Here is an 18534-nt window from a genome sequence, read left to right as displayed (position 1 = left end):
CCTAGTGCACAAGTAATAATAGTTTCCAAGGTAATTGTGTCCAACATGCTTTACGGACCTAGACGTTGGCATGAGTGAAAAGAAGAAAAAGAAAAGAGAAGAGAAGGAAAAAAATAGAAAAAAAAATGAACGAAAAATGAAAGAAACTCACTCCGACTTTGGCATGAGTGTAGCTGCCAGTTCTAGTGTTTATTAGGAAACATATGTACGGACCTAGACGTGTCAGAATCAGAATCCAAAAAATGAGAAACTACATAGAAGGAATATATATATAGGAATATATAAGAAAGAAAAAGAAAGACGGGACGACTAGCACCCGGACGTCCTGGGCGCAGCTCCCAGCCATCCGATTCAAGCTGTCCGAGCTGTCCGATCGTCCGAGCCGTCCGATTCACTAGCGCGCAAACACCCGTCCTTTGTCTCTGTTCCCCATCGCACTTCGATGCCCAGTCCTCTGTACCCAAGTGGGCTCATCTTCCCCGGCGCACCCCTCTACCGGCCCCCGGCGCGCCGCGCTCGTCGACGCCCAGCACGCCATGCCCCCATCCTTCGTCTCCATCCCCAAGCGCACATCGATGCCCCGTCCCTTGTCCCCCAACCCCAACACACTCCATCCTCCAGTCCCTGAGGAGCCCTGTCGAACGGCCCCGACGCGCTACGCCTGCCGGCCGCCAGCACTCCGCTCCCCCATCACTCATCAGGCTCCTAATGTCTCATCTCCTCTGCACCATCGAGTTCCTCCAAGGGCATCCTCCCCTGTCCATTGTTGAAGGCAGTGAAAGCGAATCTCTGGTTCGACAGACACAAGGAGGGCTCAAGCGGCATCTATGGCGGGTCTGGACTGTCGTGTTGTAGTGGCCAACAACGAGATAGAGGTGGTGGCGATGAACCCTGTTGGCACCAAAATTTGGTTCGACGGAAAATCCCCAAGGATAGGAAATTATCAAGGAAAGCTGAAATATTTAAGCGAGTCGGCTAACCAAATTGCCAACAAGAACGGGACAACGTCATCATTCCAAGAGAATGGACCCTATTGGCAGGATCAGCGAGGCACGAAGCAAGAAGACATGTCGGACTCCACAGAAGGGAAAGATTGAAGTCCAAGCTATCATAAATTAGGGAGTTTTTCTTTTTCAAGTTTGTAACCGGTCTTATTCGACCAGGACTCTAGTCAGGCCTTGGGTATAAATATTGAACCACAGCCATTATAATAAACATATCCAACGATCAACACAAACCAGTACCTTTACTTTTTGGCTTACGCCACCCCTTAGGAGTAGGAGTAGAATAGATTTCGACGAGTTCTTCGGCGAGCAAGGCTACATCGGTTAGGTCTGACCTCCGGTTTGTCTGTGAGTATCCGTCACAACTTATACCTTGTTTGTAAGGCTACATCGGTTAGGTCTGACCTCTTGCAAGCTTCATATAAGTTAGTTATCGTCAACTGATTATAAGGCTGCCCTCGGTTAAGTCTGATCTCCTGCAATTGCTGGTAGTTATCCTCGATTCTTATCAAAATCCGCACGGGTGTCGTTGGTTAAGTCTGATCTCGTACAAATTTTGATACTAATCCCCTGTCCGGTTAAGATTGAGATAGATCAGCTTTATATTTCTTTTTGAATCGTCATCTCGTCGCACTACATTGTTTACACATCGCTTTGACGATGGTTCTTGCTAGTCTAGCCGTTCTAATCCGATCCTGATCGAAGATACATGTGGTCAGGGCATGTTTAGCCCTAGGTAAGGTTTGCTAGTTGATGAGATCCCATCTAGAAGTGCTTTTATGGCTGTATTAGTTAGGTCTGACCCCCACTGCTAGCATCATAGATTGAAAATCGTCAGGTAGTAAGCCTTGCTTATGGCCAAGCATAGTCTTCGGCTGCATGCTATTTCTACATCGGCTATTTAGCCGATCGCCTGAGCTCTCACGGTCATAGCGTGTTCCCACGATCTCGTTAAGCATTTATAGATCTATATGCTTTGAAGGTTTAATCTGTTATCCTTATTATGGCTGCATCGGTTAGGTCTGACCTCCACTGATAAAGATGGTAGATTGGATCTGATAGGCGTACGGGTTTATACACGTTTAATGGTTGAGTGGTTGCATGCTGTGACCCTTCTTTTACTCTGTCTTTTGAGAATATATGTTGGCTGTTTACATGCTCTTTAGTTGTTTTTGTCTTGATTAAAAACTAGTATGTTTCTCAATCAAATCATATGCTTTCACGCCTATCTTTTTATATCTTTCGCATGTCTTCATGATAATCGGCAGGTTAGATCTATGTAATCGAGTAACTGATGATTGTTGATATGCTTGTTATAATTATCGTGTATCATGAGCATGTTAGATATCGACTCTCTAGGTGATAGCCTTGTCTCACTGGCCACTTGGCCGCACATTTGGAACTTTCTGGATAAACAACCGGCATGTTCTACCGTAAATTACTGATTAATCTTGCTCCCTTGTCAATTACAGGTCAAATTGACTGGCACGCCCCCCGAGGTCATGACCGTCCGGTCCGGTGGTGCCCTTCCTAAGCACGGAGAGAAATATCGGAATCTGCTCCGCGTGGGCCTCTCACCGGCGTTGATCACTGTGTTCCTGGCGTCGGATTTTCGGCGTCGACAAACCCTTCAACAATCAACATTGCAGGTCAAGATCTACTTCTCTATCCCCATCTATGTATGTTGCAACTTCTCTGAATTGTATGTTGCAACTTCTTTGAATTGTATGTTGCAAATCCTCTGAATTGTATGTTCCATGCTGCAGCTGCTCTCGGTGAGGGTGGCAGCAGCACACGGACGGGTGACAGGGGCACCTCCCAGCGACCGAGCCCAATCGCCTGTCATCCGCCGTGGTACTTCCACATCGCTGGCCTTCTGTATGACGCGGTTGAAAGGCCTCGCTGTTGCGCGGCCACGAGCTCGAGCATGGACGCAGTAGGCACGACAATGCTTGCCAAGAAGAATCTTCCACATTGCTCTCTTGTGGAAGAACAAATCCTAACGGCGGAGAACAAAGGTAAAATGTTTGCTTGGGTCCTGGTGCGAGAAAAAATCCTAACGGCGGATAATCTACAGAAGAGGGGCTGGCCTCATCATGACCAATGCGCCCTATGTAATGGACCTTTGAAAACATGCCTTCATCTATCACTCCTTTGCCCTTTCGCCAAGGCGCTGTGGAGTCAAATTCTTTCATGGGAGCACTTTGATGTACAGTTGATCCACCCAACTCAAGACCCACATCATCTGAAGTCACGGTGGGAAGGGGTAGCACCCAAGATAGTGAAAGAAGAAAAAAGGCGCTTCAACGGAATGGTGATCTACACGTTGTGGAACATATGAAAGGAAAGGAATAGGAGAATTTTTAACAACACCCACGAGTCGGCAATGCATGTGGCTTTAAGGGTAAAAGAGGATATCGAGCAAAGAAAGAGGGCTTTAGCTTGCGGAGGGAGCAATATCACGACACAAATTCTGTAATCTTTTTGGGGGTCATGCCCCTTTTTTCTCTATACATAAACCTCATTTTTCTATCTTAATTGAAGGACAGAGCTCCTACCATTATAATAAAAAAAATCGCTCTCTTGTGAGTTCACCATATCTTCTTTCTTACACTCTTTGTTGATTGGAACCTGTCAATTCCATGGACGCGTTAAATAGGCCTACTAGTGATTTCGGATTCGTTATTTACTGATTTTTTTTGTGATCCCAAGTTTCTTGGGTTCTGGAGATATTTGTGAATGATTTATGCCCTTTATGTTATATGAGGACACACCAATTTGCTGTAGCCTCGTGGCTGATCTGGTGTAGTTATCCATGATTGGTTTCAAGACAGGTCTAGTTCTGAATTTGTGCTTAGCAAATTTATTCGTGGTAAAGATGGCTCTAGACTGAGCTACTAGAACGGTTTTCATCTGTTTCAAATGAAGAGTTCTGATCACTGATCATTAGTGTACGTCGAAAGAAAAATAAACTAAAACTGTGTGTAAGCGGATAACTTAAATATAGTGAAATCTCACCATTTCATTGTTAGAAAACAAATCATACAAATTCTGCACACTTTCTGCAGAGCTTTCTGCAATGCGAATAACATCTGCCCGAACACTCTTTGTACAGGTTGAGTATGGCTGAATTATTAGGCGGAGAGTAACCAGAGGCCTTCACACATTCTCCCGTGGACTCATGAGTCCCAATATCAACAGTAGTTTGACGAAAATGGTTCAATTTTTCATCAACACTGGTTAACGATAACTGGACTTCCTGGTCAGTGCTCAATGATTTTGTTATACCCTGGAAGATATGAAAACATTTGGATCAACCAATGGAAATGGACAAATCAACAGATTAAGAGAAAGAACAAAATCTAGAAATAATTGTTGCTCAGGGTTGGTAATGCTGTAGTTCAATAGAATTCTATTCTGTAAAACTGTATATGATCTATCATTGAAAGCATAACTGCATAAGTGTGATCCCTTTTTTAGTAGAAACTATCATTGACACTGCATTGCTATCATATCCTCAGCAACTGCCATTTGTCTGAACGGTGTTTCGGATTTTCAGTCAGAGCTTCACACCAACATACACCTTAGCTGTACATAAAAATAGGCAAAACAAGACCATGCAATGTAGTTGCACTTTTATATTGAATATGAATATGACAATAATGGTTTACTTTTTGATAACCAGAGTCCAGAGGTCCTAGTGTTGTGAAACCAATGAGTTTGCTCGGTGATTTTCTAAAGCAGGCAGGTTTGGCAGCCTAGCTTGAAATTTACAAGCACGTAAGGAACCAATAATCCTTCCATCTGTTACCCCAAACACTGTCGTTCATATCATCCCAGTAGCCCACCCTTCATTTTACACCACACTTATTCAAGTTTGCATTCTGTTAAGTATCACATTTCATCACCATATATACACATCATGCTTGAAATAATCATACATCATACTAGGGCAATCCAAATGTTTCTTTCGGATAGTGCCAATGTCATTATACAGTCATTCCAACTAATACCTCCAAACATCTCATGGCAATTTGGCAAAGACAGCTAAATAAGCTACGGAAGGGGAAATGCATCACAGGATGCCACGCTCACCTCAATCTTTCCAATCCCATCCCCAAGCGCTCGTCCGCCTCGATCCTGATCGGCAGGTTCCGCCGTCGCCGCCGTGAATTCCCAATCATGGTCTCCGAGCCCTTCGCCATCCTCCGCCTCCTCTTGTGGACCCGCATCCGCAGCGCCGGCGGTGGGGGAAGGCTGAGATCCGTAAAGGCCGGCACTGAGGTCCTTCAGATCCGCTGGCCTCGATCCGTCGGTGGTGAAGGACACTGCGCGCTGGGGCGCCGTATCCGTCGGCAGCGCCCCCCCCCCCCCCCCCCCCCCCCCGGTCCTTCCTCCTCCTGGTCGTCGCCGGCGCCGAACAGGGAGAGAGGGAGCGGCCCCCGCGGCTTCTCCCAGGAGGAGGGAGCGGCGTCGGAGGTAGCCGTCGGAGGGGTGGGCGGCGCGGAGGCGTCCGCGTTGGATCCGAGGTCGCTCGCCACGAAGTCGCCCCAGTCGTCGTCGAAGGCCGCGAAGGTGTCCGGCCGGGGATCGGCGAGGGCCGGCTGCGGCGCGGCGGGCGGGGGGAACGCGACGGCGTCCATTGCGCGAGAAAATTGCTATTTCGCCATTGGTTCGCCATTTTCTGCCATTTTAATTTTGAATTTTTTTTCGTTATTTCCTTTCCCCTTCTACCCTCATCCATCCCATGATAGCCTGTCCGCCGCGGGCCCGCACTTCTGCGCGGGCATCGAGCTGGGGGGCCCCGGGGACCCGCTGGCCGCCGCCTCCGCCGCGGGAGCCGGCGACCCCGTGGTCGCCGCGGAGGCGCTCCGCCGCGCGGTCCTGGACATGCAGGGGGCGCTCACGGCCATCGAGCGGTGCCGGAAGCCCGTCGTCGCGGCGGTGCACGGCGCCTGCGTCGGCGGCGGCGTCGAGGTCGTCGCGGCCTGCGACATCAGGTGCTGCTCCAGGGACGCCACGTTCGTGCTCAAGGAGGTGGACATGGCCATCGTCGCCGACCTCGGCGCGCTGCAGCGCCTCCCGCGGATCGTCGGCTACGGCAACGCTGCTGACCTCGCGCTCACCGGACGCAAGATCACCGCCATGGAGGCCAAGGAGATGGGCCTGGTTACCAGGGTCTTCGATTCCAAGAAAGAATTGGATGCCGGCGTCGCAAAGATCGCCAAAGGTATTAACATGTGCTAGTACCTATCTTCTCCTTCTTACATACAGTACAATTGTTCATGCTTCGCTGCCTTGATTAACATGAGATGTACTAAGTTTACTGCAATAGAGCTGAAAGCAACAAACAATACTTATACTCTAGTGAGCACCAATGACCGTCACAGCCCTTTTGACAACCCTTGTACCACCAATATATCAAGCTCAAGATAACTGTATAACGGTTCTTCCACCATGTGAGTATTATGCTTATGCTCCTGGAATTCATATAGATCCATCTCCAAGGGACACCCATGTGGCTTAGGCACCTAGCGGTGGTAGTCTTGTGGGTTTTCAAAGATCGTGCCCATAGATTACACACTCATTCCCCTTCTATGATGAGAATGCGTAGTGTTGTACCTATTGTCGGTTTTGTGTTAGTCTGTTCAATTGTGCATGAGTGCTCTTTTACTTCATATGCTAGGTTAAACTGCAAATTATTTTGAGCTCACTCCTGCACGAACATAATCTGTCATATTCTTGACTAGTTTTGGACTGAACTTGGGTGATAATTTCAGAAATAGCTGAGAAGTCGGCATGGGCGGTGATGGGAACCAAGGCGGTTTTGCTAAGAAGCAGGGATGTGACTGTAGAACAAGGCCTGGAGCATGTAGCCAGATGGAATGCGGGTATGATGAGATCGAATGATCTGAAGGAGGCCATCAGAGCCTTCCTGGAGAAGCGTAAGCCTGTGTTCTCCAAGCTGTAATGATCAGATTCAGATACCATACCTCTACTTATCTGAAAATTAATAAAAGGAATGAAGTGTGTTAGGAGTAGACAAGAATACCATCTGTGGTAGCATTTGGCGAAACATCCTTTCTTGTCAGGGAAAATGCATGTTCTCGGTGGAGTTGTGAAGACATTTTTCCATATCAATTGAGCTTACCAAAGTTGTTTCGGTCGACATGTCAAACGAGCCCAGGGTGTTATTGTTTTGTTACCTGTTCCAGTCTGTACGCAGACTCATTTCTTCTGCACGACTGCACCATATACACGGTAGTGAATGTCCCAGTTGCCCAAACCCCCAGACAATTGTCTCACCGCTACAAGATGAAAACTTTTACTTATACTGTTGAAAATGAATACTAGAGCAATATGCCCCAGAAGTGTAGCACCCTACTCTTCATCATGAACTCTACATGTCAAGGAACTTTAGAGCAGGAACAATACTATAGCATATTAACTCGAGATAACTTAGCATTCAAAAAAAACTCTTAGTGATAAATTAACATTTCCAAAGAAACAAAGAAATGAAATTAATCTTAACATGGGCACTCAGATCAAGCGATGTTCATTTACTGCAATGCAAAGGTTCGACATTGTTCACAACCATTACCATCCAAATCCAAGCAACTGAAACCTATTTTAGGCTTACTGCTCCGATTATATACAGACAAAACCTGACAGTGCCAAACTGGAGACGTCACAAACCAACTGCTTCAGACAATAGACATGAAAGACATCTCAAATTAAGAGAAAGAAGAAAAGAAAGTCCAGAAACAACCGCCATACAGGTCATGAGTCTAATAACATTAGTGACCTCAAATCTCAAATAGAACAACAAATTAGCAACGAACTGGCACTAACAACCCTGAGCATCTCACTACAGCCGCTTACATGGTCAATGCCATCATCGACCTGCTTCAACTCCCCAGCTTGAACGCCCAGGGTTCATCGCTGAGGAGCCTTGCTCTTCCAAGCCTCCTCCAACTGCAAGGGCATCACGGCTGAGATCTGGAGATGCGCTACAAAACCTGCCATCCTTGTCCTCCAACAAGTTGCTCAGACCTGCTCCTAAATCACCAATCTCAGCTGCCATCCTAGGCTCATCCCAAGCCACTGGTTTTCTACCCATCTCAATGTCGCCAACAGCTCTCCCCATGTTTGGACTCATGAAACCATTTGTTGGACGAGGCCTCAGACCATGCTCCTGTTGGACCCTACCACAGAAGTTGTTCTTGGAAGGAGGGATCGTTGTAAAGAAGATCTCTTTGATGTTTTCTATGACTCCCCTGTTGTATGGGTTGGCTCGTTGATCATAGCGATACCTGAAGTTCTCATATGTTGTCTACAAAGCAGAAGTAGGGCAACTGATTAGCAATTGGCACAACATACTTCATCAGGCAAGGATATACATACATCCTTCTTGGAATCAGTTTTTACCTGATTTGTGCTCATGAGATACAAATGGAACACAGAGAGGCCACCAACAAACCAGACTGCAATGAATGTGTAGATGATTAAAGCAATAGATGCAGGGGTCTTTGCCATTGCCTTCCAAATTGTTATCTGCTCTTCATTTCTGATCTTAACAATGAGCACCCAGCAGAACTCAAAGACATACAGGCAGAGCAGAGTTGTTGAGAATACAAACATATAGAAGAACCTGTCCACGGGACCGCTCCGGGTGAGCCATCCTCTGGTTCATCGTTTATCCCTACTGAAAGCACGGCGGCGACGACGGAGTCGTGACACCAGGCTACGTGGGCGAGTGGGGGCGGCCGGTGAGGTCACGGCGTGGGCGAGTGGGGGCGGCCGCGGTGGGCAGGACGGGGAGGCGGCGGCGGCGCCGTCGACCAGCTTGCTGCCCGAGCGCCGGCGAGACCTGGCCGCGCGCCGGCGAGTCGGGGCGGCCGCGGTGGGCTGGCCGGGGGAGGCGGCGGCGGCGCCGTCGACCACCTCGCTGCTTGGCGGCGTCTCTCTCTCCCGTTCCTTCTCTCCCTCCCGGTCCTTGTCGTGCGAACAGAACAGATAATGTTCCGATGGGGATGGGTGAGGGGTAAAAGGGGAAAGGAAATAATGAAAAAAAATTCAAAATCAAAATATAAAATACGGTATTCTACGTCGCGTTTGAAAAGAAGGAAGCCCTGGTAATGGCGAAATAGCAATTTTCTCCCATTGCGCAGGGGAGCTGCGTTGGTCGGTGACGCGCAGGGCATCTGTTTGTGCGGGCGGCCCACGCCACCACGCCTGCTTACGGGCTTGTTGGGCCGGTATGGCACTGCCAAACCTCCGTCATGCCGTCCTGGGCCGTCAGCTCAGCTCGCCCCCGACCTGGCCTCTCTCTCCGCTCCGGCAGCCGCCTCCACCTCCTCTCTCTGTTGTGTCTGTGACGCGAGCACTTGAAGATTCGCGAAACCCAGCGCGACCCGACACCTGCAGCTATGGCCACCGTCCAACCCCAATCGCCAGCGGGCCCCGCCCCTTCTACCCCGCACAAGGGGCGGCATGGTGACGCCCCCAACCCGCCCGCCGCCTCCGGCGAACCCCCCGCCGCGGCGGGTCCGGGCGGCGAGATCGCCGCGCTCGACAAGCAGCTCGCCGTCGGCGGCGAGGAGAGGAAGCCGGGTGGAGGCGCAAGCGCCGGCGCACGCGGGGGAGGGAAGCTGGTAGCGGAGGCCATGCGCAAGTACGCCGCGCCGCGGTCGTCGCGGTTCCACGGCGTCACAAGGTGCGGGCTGGCAACCCTGGGGAATAGGGGGGCGGTACTGCCCGTCCGGGTGCCTCTCGTTGTGCTTTGGATTGATTAGGTTGTTCGCTGCTGCTCTGGCCGCAGGCTGAAGTGGAGCGGCAAGTACGAGGCGCACCTCTGGGACAACACCAGCCAGGTCGAGGGCCGCAAGCGCAAGGGCAAGCACGGTATGCGCGCTACCAACCTCAACTCCGAGCTCTAGCTCACTGTAAAGTCTTCTGAATGTTTCAACCATTGTTGTATATATGAGATGAAACCAACTCTGCAGTTTAATTAGGTGCGTCAATGCCATGTACTAAACGGCAGGATCAGTTTCCAGATTTCATTTCCTTTTGCTTTTTGCAGCAGAGTAGCTAATCAGTCGAGTACATCATATTCCTGGCCTCTTTCATGGTGTCCTAATTGCACCTTCAATGCAGCAACCAGTTCAGCAAGTCACCTAGTATGCTCTATCCTAATTATACCTGTAAAGGAGGATAGACCATGATGCTAGGATAGTATTTTTGTGTTAAGAAAGTTAGTGCCTATGGATGGGTGTATCAGGTGCGCCGTCAATCTTGTATTCGTGAATGGTTTATCGATGTTCTTTTTAATTTATCTTTGAAATAGGATATATATAGCACCCCAAAACTTGTGCTTTATGAGGTGCATATATTGTGCTCAAAGTTATGTTTAATCTTTATGCTTGTCTATCAGAAATGTTAATTGCCATAAGGTGTAAATAGGTCACAATACAAGACGAATAAGATGCTTAAAAATGCATTAGGATTCATGATATCAGCATATGCTCTGGATAAAGAGTCATTCTCCTAATAGCACGTCCAGTCACGTCCTTAATTTTCCAGTCTTCTTAAGCTGATCCTTCATTAATTTGTGCATGGAACTTGGTTTCTACTCTTGGCTGCTGTTTGGTCTTCAGTGTACTTAGGTGAGTGGTAATACTCATGGAAGGGGCTCATTTGGAACACAAAACTGCTCAAGTTTTAACTTCTTTTCTGGCATTACAGGCAGCTATGTTACTGAAGAGCAGGCTGCAAAGGCACATGATTTGGCAGCCCTTAAATATTGGGGCACAGGTCCAAACACCAAACTGAACTTCAGTGTAAGATTTTTTTTTCTTGATAATTCTGTGTAAGAAGTGAATGCTGCTTAGTGCATACTGATATGTTCAGGAACTAGCGTATCTTGTTCAAGAACTGGGAAAGTAAATTGCGTTAATAGCTTTTATTTATTATCAGATTTCTGACTATGAGAAAGAAATCGAGATTATGAAGACCATGTCTCAAGATGAATTTGTTGCCTACATAAGGAGGTCAGCGGTACATTCAAAAATTTATATTGTAGTACTTATATGATGTGACCTTTCTTTTTTATTGTCATGATTTATTGTTATAGGCAAAGCAGTTGTTTCTCAAGAGGTACTTCATCATACCGGGGTGTAACCAGGTGATGTTTCTTCTTTGCTAAATGAACTAATAACCATTTGATATCCTTTGAATGGAGCAAAAAAAATGTTGTGCTTAACTATGGACGTTTGAATGGTCTGTTGCAATTTTGCAACTTTCTCTAATCATTTTTTTACCAACAGACGAAAAGACGGTAAATGGCAAGCACGAATTGGTAGGATTGGTGAGAGTAGAGACACCAAAGACATTTACCTTGGGACTTTCGGTGAGTTATAGTTTTCTACCTTGTTGAACTTCCAAAGTTTTTCTGAATGATAGTCACTAGGCACTATGAGCTTGTTTCTGTCAACTAAAAACTAAAAAGCTACAGTTGATTGATGTTTCTTGCGAAATTATCCTTAATTAAAATTGGCCATGGCTTGCAGACACTGAAGAAGAGGCGGCTGAAGCTTATGACATAGCAGCAATTGAGCTTCGGGGTGTTCATGCCGTTACCAACTTTGACATTAGTAACTACTGTGAAGATGGTTTGAGAAAACTAGAAGGCCCGTCAGAAGTGGCGAAGCTGGAAGGTCCATCTGAGGTCATGAAGCTCGCTGGACAATAGACACTAGAAATCTAGAATAGAAACATGTACATTATTTTTCCATTTCATTTCATTTGTCATAATATTTCACCCTCCTTTTGGTATTCCTGTTACCTTCTTTTTTTTCCCCTTTCGTGAGTTTTCGCCGCGCCTTGTTGTGTAAGCCAGTATTTACTGGCTCTGAAGGACAATGTGATGTTGTATTCCAGCCTCACCGTAAGGTCTTACTAACCTTTGGTGTCACTGCGAAAGTTACAATGTTGTAGCTTGTTGGATGGTTGTTTTTGTTTAAATGTTCTTGCATGCTGTTACTTCCACTGCTGTTCAAGTATAAGCGTTCATACTTTGAAAATGATGCACTGTATACACAATAAAGTATTAGGTAACCTGCACAGCTACATCAGCCAAGTTGATGAGGCTGTGCAGCTGCAGCCGAAACAGCCGCAGCAGGCTGAAAGCCTGAAACGAACGTGTAGCCAGATACTCAATTTTATTGTTTCGTGTTAGACAACTTGGAAGAGAGAACATCATCAGAATTGGCCACTGCACCTATATGTAGGGATGAAAACGGTCGGAAAACCTCTCAACCGTTTTCTACTTCTACATTTGAATACGAAAACGAAAACGAAAGCGGTAAAGCCGGACACGAAAACGAACACGAACTTACGGAATATCAAAAATTTCGAAAACGAACTAATTCGAGCGAAATTATGTCGAACACGGTCGGTATACGAAAAATCAATACGGAATATTGACCCGTAGGACCAAGTGCATAACAATTAACAAGTACATAATAATTAACAAGTCCTACAACTTTCTTAAAAAGTATCTCCATTCGACACGATGTAAGGAAGATATGATTTTTTAAGGCAACAAGCGGTTGTACGCGATTAATATATCGCTGACTTTGTTTAATTTTTTTGAACATCTTCAAGACATCAATTGAAAAAACTAAGAACTAAAAAGTTGTAGATCTCGTCAAGAGCTACAATTTTCATATAAAAATCATCTTCATCCGAGATTGTATGAAAAAGATATGATTTTTTTAAGGTTGGACTCGTAGTGGGCCAAATTTGGTTCAAACCGAATTTCGAAACCGAATTTCGAATTCGGGATATTCCGAATTAAAAGTAGAAAAGTAGAAAACGGTCGAAAAAATGTCTAAACCGTTTTCGTTCCGATTTCGAATTTGATGTTCCGAATTTCGAACCGAATTCGAATTTGTCCGAAAATACGAATTCGATCGGATTAAATGTAGAAAACGATACAGTTCGGTACTGGATATTTCCGTACCGTTTTCATCCTTACCTATATGTCCATTCGTGACTAAAGCAATTTTGCAGCGCCTATATATATATGATCCATCCATGAACGAGGTAGCAGGCTAGAAATGACCAAATTATAAATTGCCCAACCTCTCCTTGTGAAGAAAGAAAGATGCCATCACCAAATGTAGATGGTACCCCTTTCAGCACAACCCAAGAGAAGGAAGACATCTTTCCAAAGCTGCTGCCGCCGCTCCTCCCAAAGCTGCTGCTGCTGCCATCCTTCCTCTAGTGTCCTCTCCTCTGCATTAGATGCTTCTGTTCCAGGTCGTTTTCATGGCGTCACCCACAAAGCCGTCCGTTTCGTCCCCTCTGCTTATAATAGTATTAGGCTGCACGTTGGATTTGGAGCAGGGCTCAAATGTTGGTGCCTGAACTTTCTCTCTCTCTGTTTTTTTTTTTTTTTTGCCCTTTCTTTTTTTTTTTGGAATCCTTGCTTCCGATTAGCTGCGCATGCCCTCATGGGATGCAGATGAGAACCGATTAAGAACGCATCGAAAGAAGAATCATTGGGCAGAAGAGGTCACACAGCATGACGTGGCACATGTCAAAATTTTCTTTTCGCAAATACAATTTACACCACTCCATACACAAGTTAAAGAGCAAACTCAGCAATTCTCGATTGTGGCTTGATAAAAATTAAACAAGAAAAAGTCAGAGTCGCATTTACTTTCAGGCTTCACCACACGAAATCCTCACGTTATAATATAACGTTTAAAAAACCAAACTAACTTGATGCATGGATATTTCAAAAGATCCATTGCTTGGAGAGCTAGAGAGGGAAAGAAAAAAAAAACAAAGGTTACATCACTTATTTGCACTAGTCCATCAACCCGTGCTCCCGCACGGGCTAATATTTTTAGAAGTTATTGTATTTGAAAATTATTTAGAAATTAAACTTCTAGCTAATAATCAAAATTGTTTACCTACTACTCTCTTGTTTTTCAATACTTCAACATAATAGTTATATAGATATGTACCTATCTTTGTCCAGTTGTGATTAATTTTTAATTAATAATTACTATATGCACGTTTTCATCCATATTCGTACCTTTTCCATTTTGTATCACACCTCCAATCCTCCATACATTATGTTTAGCATAGAAATCAATATTTTTCATCGATTCCTCACATACATGTATAAATGGTCTAAATGGTGGCATTCATCATGTGTATATACTTTAACTTAGTATTTTTATATTAACAATGACATAAATGGGTATTTAGAATCATATATTAGTTTACTTTTTGACATTTCTGTATGATGCACATGAAGATAATTAGATTAATATTAGGTGTTTACTTTATGTTATTTTTAATAACGACAAACGTGGGTAACATAGATAAAATTTTAGAATGACATTTTAAGTTATGCTTTATAATGATGTGTATTAGTAAATTGGGTGAAGATTATGGGGTTACTTTAGATTATTTTTTATAATAGCTGAGCTCGGTAATTTAGGTATAGGTTTAGAGCTCAATTTTTAATATTTTCACAATGACAGTGGTGGGTAACTTTTTAGAAAATATAATAGATCAATGGCTATGATTATTAAAGTTTACAGGATTGGTGTTTGATGTTTTTAATTTTTATGAGAATTTGTCTCTTTTTTCTAGCTTGTCTCGTGGGAACTAATGCGGAGTCTCCAATGGAAAAAAAAAATGAGACTACATTGCTACAAAACTATTACCATAAGCTACCTCTCGTTTGTTAAACATTCTAACACAATACTTATGTAGATATATACTTAATATCTTCATCCAATTGTGATAGATTTTAGTTAGTAATTACTCTATAATATTTTCATCCACGTTTATAATATTTAACTTTTCACTTTGCATCACAGGTATGCGCTTGAATTTGTTTAATGAACCCTAAGTTTGAGATACAATTTTAGCATAGAAATTTATATTCTCATCACTTTATATCCTTATAAATGGTGACACACATCATGCGTATAGACCTTAATTATTATATCGCATACCAATAGTGAAAGCAATAATGAAAGATATAGATGATTTAGAATCATATATTGTTGTATATTTTTAATTAAGGTTATTTGATTCAAACATAGGGTTACCTCATGTTATTTTTAATAATGGCATGTGTGGGTAATATAGATGCAAATTTAAGGGGTTACTTTAAGTTTGTTAAGTAATAGTGGTAGGCAATTCAGTTGCAAATTAGGGGGTTATTTTAATTATTGTTTATAATGGCATAAGTGGGTAATTTGGATGAAGATTAGGGGGTTACTTTAGTTTATTTTATATAATGGCAGAGGTGGGTAATTTATATATAGATTTAGGGGTTACTTTAGGCTGTTTTCATAATGGCATAGGTGAGTAATTTTTTAGAAAACATAATAGATCCAATGGGTATGAAAACCATCTAGGCCCCTAGTTGGGTTTCGGTGATTAATGACAATACGAGATTACTGTGACTAACGTGTGTTTTATAGAGGCAATTAAGTTAGGTCATGGTAATGACGATTGGGCAATCATGGTTGTCACGCCCCTTCGATGAAAATCGTTTCGGTTTTCAAAGGATGGACGACAAGGTTAAAGATGAACTAGTTCTAAGTGTCGTTTGGTGTTGAAGAGACACTTAGAGTAGTTTAGGACTTTATTTTTCCTTTGGTCGTATTATTAAGGGGGGTATGGACGAATAGCTTGACCTAGGTGAGTCTAGTGGGTTAGGTGTGATGCACACTTGTCAAATCTAGCACTAGATGGCTCCTAAATAGCCCTAAGATCAATTGGAGCAAACTTCATTCACATATGATTTCGAGTTGGAGGTGAATGGAGGGTCAAATGTTGACCGGACGCTAGTTTCGGTGTGACCAAACGCTGGTGCAGAGTCCGGTTAGTTTATTTGATCAAGGTGAAGTCGTCTGGTTGCGACCGAACGCTGAGTGAAATGTGATCGAACGCTGGGTGCCAGAGTCCGGTCAACTCCAGTAAGGTTCCAGAGAGGGAGAATCCTGATCAGACGTGTCCGGCCAGTGCTGACCGGACGCTGGTTAGGTTTCGGCTACTAACCGGACGCTGAGCAGCAAAGTGACCGGACTCTGGGTGCTAGAGTCCGGTCAACATCAGTAAGGTTCCAGAGAGCAGTTTTTGTGACCAGACGTGTCCGATCAGTGCTGACCGGACGCTGGTCAGAGTCCGGTCACAACTTAACTGCTCGGTTGTGGGGAGAACTGACCGGAGCGTTCGATCACCCCGCAGAGGCACAGAATGGTTCATTTTGAATAATGGGTTATAAATACTTCCTCTATTCACTCAAGGGATCACTTTTGCTCATTTCAATAGCTAAGAAACACCCTTGAGAGTGCCAAGGAGAGCAAGGTCCTAGTGAGATGATTGAGATTTGAGAATCCCAAGAGAGAGGCCTCATTAGTGAAAGCAAGAGTAGCAAAGTGTGCAACCACCCTTCTCATTAGGCTTGTCGTGGTCAAGTGAGAGTTTGTGCTTGTTACTCTTGGTGATCGCCATCACCTAGACGGCTTGGTGGTGATTGGGAGTTTGGTGATCATCCGGCGGAGCTTATGGATGACCCAACTCAAGTTGTGAGCAGTTGTGGGTGATTCACCATGATGGAGTGTCGAAGAATCAACCCGTAGAGAGCACTTGATCCTTGTGTGGATCAAGGGGGAGCTACACCCTTGCGCGGGTGCTCCAACGAGGACTAGTGGGGAGTGGCGACTCTCCAATACCTCGGCAAAACATCGCCGCATTCCTCCTTCTCTCTTTATTTTAGGCATTTACTTTGAGCAATTCGATTCTTGTCTTTACATTCATGGAATTGCCATGCTAGAGTAGGATTAGAACTTAGGTTGTAAAACTTTTATACGGTAGAATATTAGAAACACATTCTAGCACAAGGGGTGAAGTGGGCTAAGTGTAGGGTTTAATTATTGCAAAGAATTTTAGAATTAGCCCAATTCAACCCCCCCCCCCCCTCTTGAGCATCTTGATCCTTTCAAGAGCCTCATGCTCACATATTTAGGCTTAACCGCCTAGAGAAAGATGTCTCACGGGGATGGACCTCCTCCTATCTTTGAGAGAGATGATTTTCCTTATTAGAAAATCCGTATGGAGGCGTATTTAGAAGCTCTAGATGTTGGAATACTTAGATCCGCCTCACAAGGATTCCCAAAACCTTGGGATCCCACGCACCTTCAAGGCGATGAAGTGAACTATGAAAATGGAATGCAAAGGCTAGAAACACCATCTTTAGAGGCTTTTACAAAGATGTGTTTAACTGAGTGAGGAACCACATGGACGCCCATGCACTATGGTCGGACATTTGTGCACTCCATGAGGGAACTAAGAGCGAGCGTGAGGAACGCTATCATCTCGTAATGAAAAAGCTTAATTCTTTTGAGATGCTTCCTAAAGAGAGTGCTAATGAAATGTACTCACGCTTGAATGTTCTTGTAGAGAAAGTCAATGGGCTTGGACTCACTCAAATGCAACCATCCGATATTGTAAGAAAAATCTTGAGTGTCCTCCCCATTGATAAATATGGGCATATTGTGACCGTGCTTCATTAAGGTGATCTTTTCACCGCTACACCTGACTCAAATCTTAGGAAAGATCAACGCTCATGAGATGTACATGAACATCACACCATAAGATGGCTCATCCTCTACCAAGAAGAAAGACAAAGACTTGGCATTCAAGGATAGCCAAGAGAAGGGCAAAGCAAGAATTGAGTATGAGAGCTCAAGTGATGATGAAGTTGATGATGCAAGTCTTGCTCTCATGGTGAGAAGAACCGCCAAGATGCTAAAGAAGCTCAACAAGAATGGCGCCAAGTTTTATGGCAAGAAAAAGAAGTTCTTCACTAGCACTAGAAGGAAGCCAATCTCCAAGATGGATTGCTACAATTATGGAGAACTTGGTCATCTAGCTCATCAATGCACCAAGCCCAAGAAAGACAAGTACAAGAAGAAGTACAAGGGCAAGAAAGATGACTCAAGTGATGAAGATAATGATGAGAAGAAGAAAAACAAGCCATACAAGAAGAAATATGGCAAGAAGGACTTCTACAAGAAGAAGAAAAATGGGAAGGCATGCATCATCGGTGATTGGCTCACGGATATTGATTCATCTAGTTGCTCATCCGATGATGATAGTGACAACAAGAAGGTGGCCGCCATTGTGATTGACTCTTCATCATCTTCACCGACACCACCGCCATCATCCTCTACACACCTATGCCTTATGGCCAAGGGTGAACAAAAGGTATCAAATGATGATGATAGTAGTGGTGATGATCATGCTAACAATGATGATAGTGATAGTGATAGTGATAGTGATGATGATGAATTTGAATCACCTTCATATGATGATCTTGTCAAATTGCTAAACTAGTACACTAAGATCATTAGAAAGACTAGAGCTAAGAATAAAAAGCTAGAAGCTAAGAATGATTCTCTTTTAACTAAATGTGATATAGCAGAAAAGGCTA

The 18534-nt window shown here is 44.5% G+C and overlaps 3 protein-coding genes across 4 annotated transcripts; 2 read left to right on the top strand and 1 right to left on the bottom strand.

Annotated features, from left to right (window-relative positions):
* Positions 1-4913: 4913 nt before the first annotated feature.
* On the top strand, positions 4914-7175 carry LOC136500775 (delta(3,5)-Delta(2,4)-dienoyl-CoA isomerase, peroxisomal-like). The gene is made up of 2 exons (XM_066496202.1): positions 4914-6234; positions 6785-7175. The coding sequence occupies exons 1-2, from the start codon at positions 5031-5033 to the stop codon at positions 6973-6975; spliced, it is 1395 nt and encodes a 464-aa protein (XP_066352299.1). The 5' UTR covers positions 4914-5030; the 3' UTR covers positions 6976-7175.
* Positions 7176-7537: 362 nt separating this feature from the next.
* On the bottom strand, positions 7538-9288 carry LOC136499967 (probable protein S-acyltransferase 7). The gene is made up of 4 exons (XM_066495438.1): positions 9280-9288; positions 8821-8999; positions 8433-8688; positions 7538-8337 (listed from the first exon to the last, which is right to left on the bottom strand). Exons 1-4 carry the CDS (start codon positions 9286-9288, stop codon positions 7900-7902), a joined length of 882 nt encoding a protein of 293 aa, XP_066351535.1. The 3' UTR covers positions 7538-7899.
* LOC136501051 (AP2-like ethylene-responsive transcription factor AIL1) lies at positions 9289-11984 on the top strand. 2 transcript variants are annotated; one of them, XM_066496540.1, is made up of 8 exons: positions 9289-9720; positions 9826-9908; positions 10661-10669; positions 10749-10843; positions 10980-11053; positions 11137-11187; positions 11330-11412; positions 11573-11984. In XM_066496540.1, the coding sequence occupies exons 1-8, from the start codon at positions 9434-9436 to the stop codon at positions 11752-11754; spliced, it is 864 nt and encodes a 287-aa protein (XP_066352637.1). In that variant the 5' UTR covers positions 9289-9433; the 3' UTR covers positions 11755-11984. The 2 variants fall into 2 exon arrangements, with proteins under 2 accessions (XP_066352637.1, XP_066352638.1); XM_066496541.1 differs by lacking the exon at positions 10661-10669 and having other exon boundaries at positions 9292-9720.
* The last annotated feature ends 6550 nt before the right edge of the window (positions 11985-18534 follow it).

The sequence above is a fragment of the Miscanthus floridulus genome, chromosome 13 (genome assembly GCF_019320115.1).
Source record: "Miscanthus floridulus cultivar M001 chromosome 13, ASM1932011v1, whole genome shotgun sequence".
Lineage (NCBI taxonomy): Eukaryota > Viridiplantae > Streptophyta > Magnoliopsida > Poales > Poaceae > Miscanthus > Miscanthus floridulus.
This window is presented reverse-complemented; position numbering and strand designations above follow the sequence as displayed.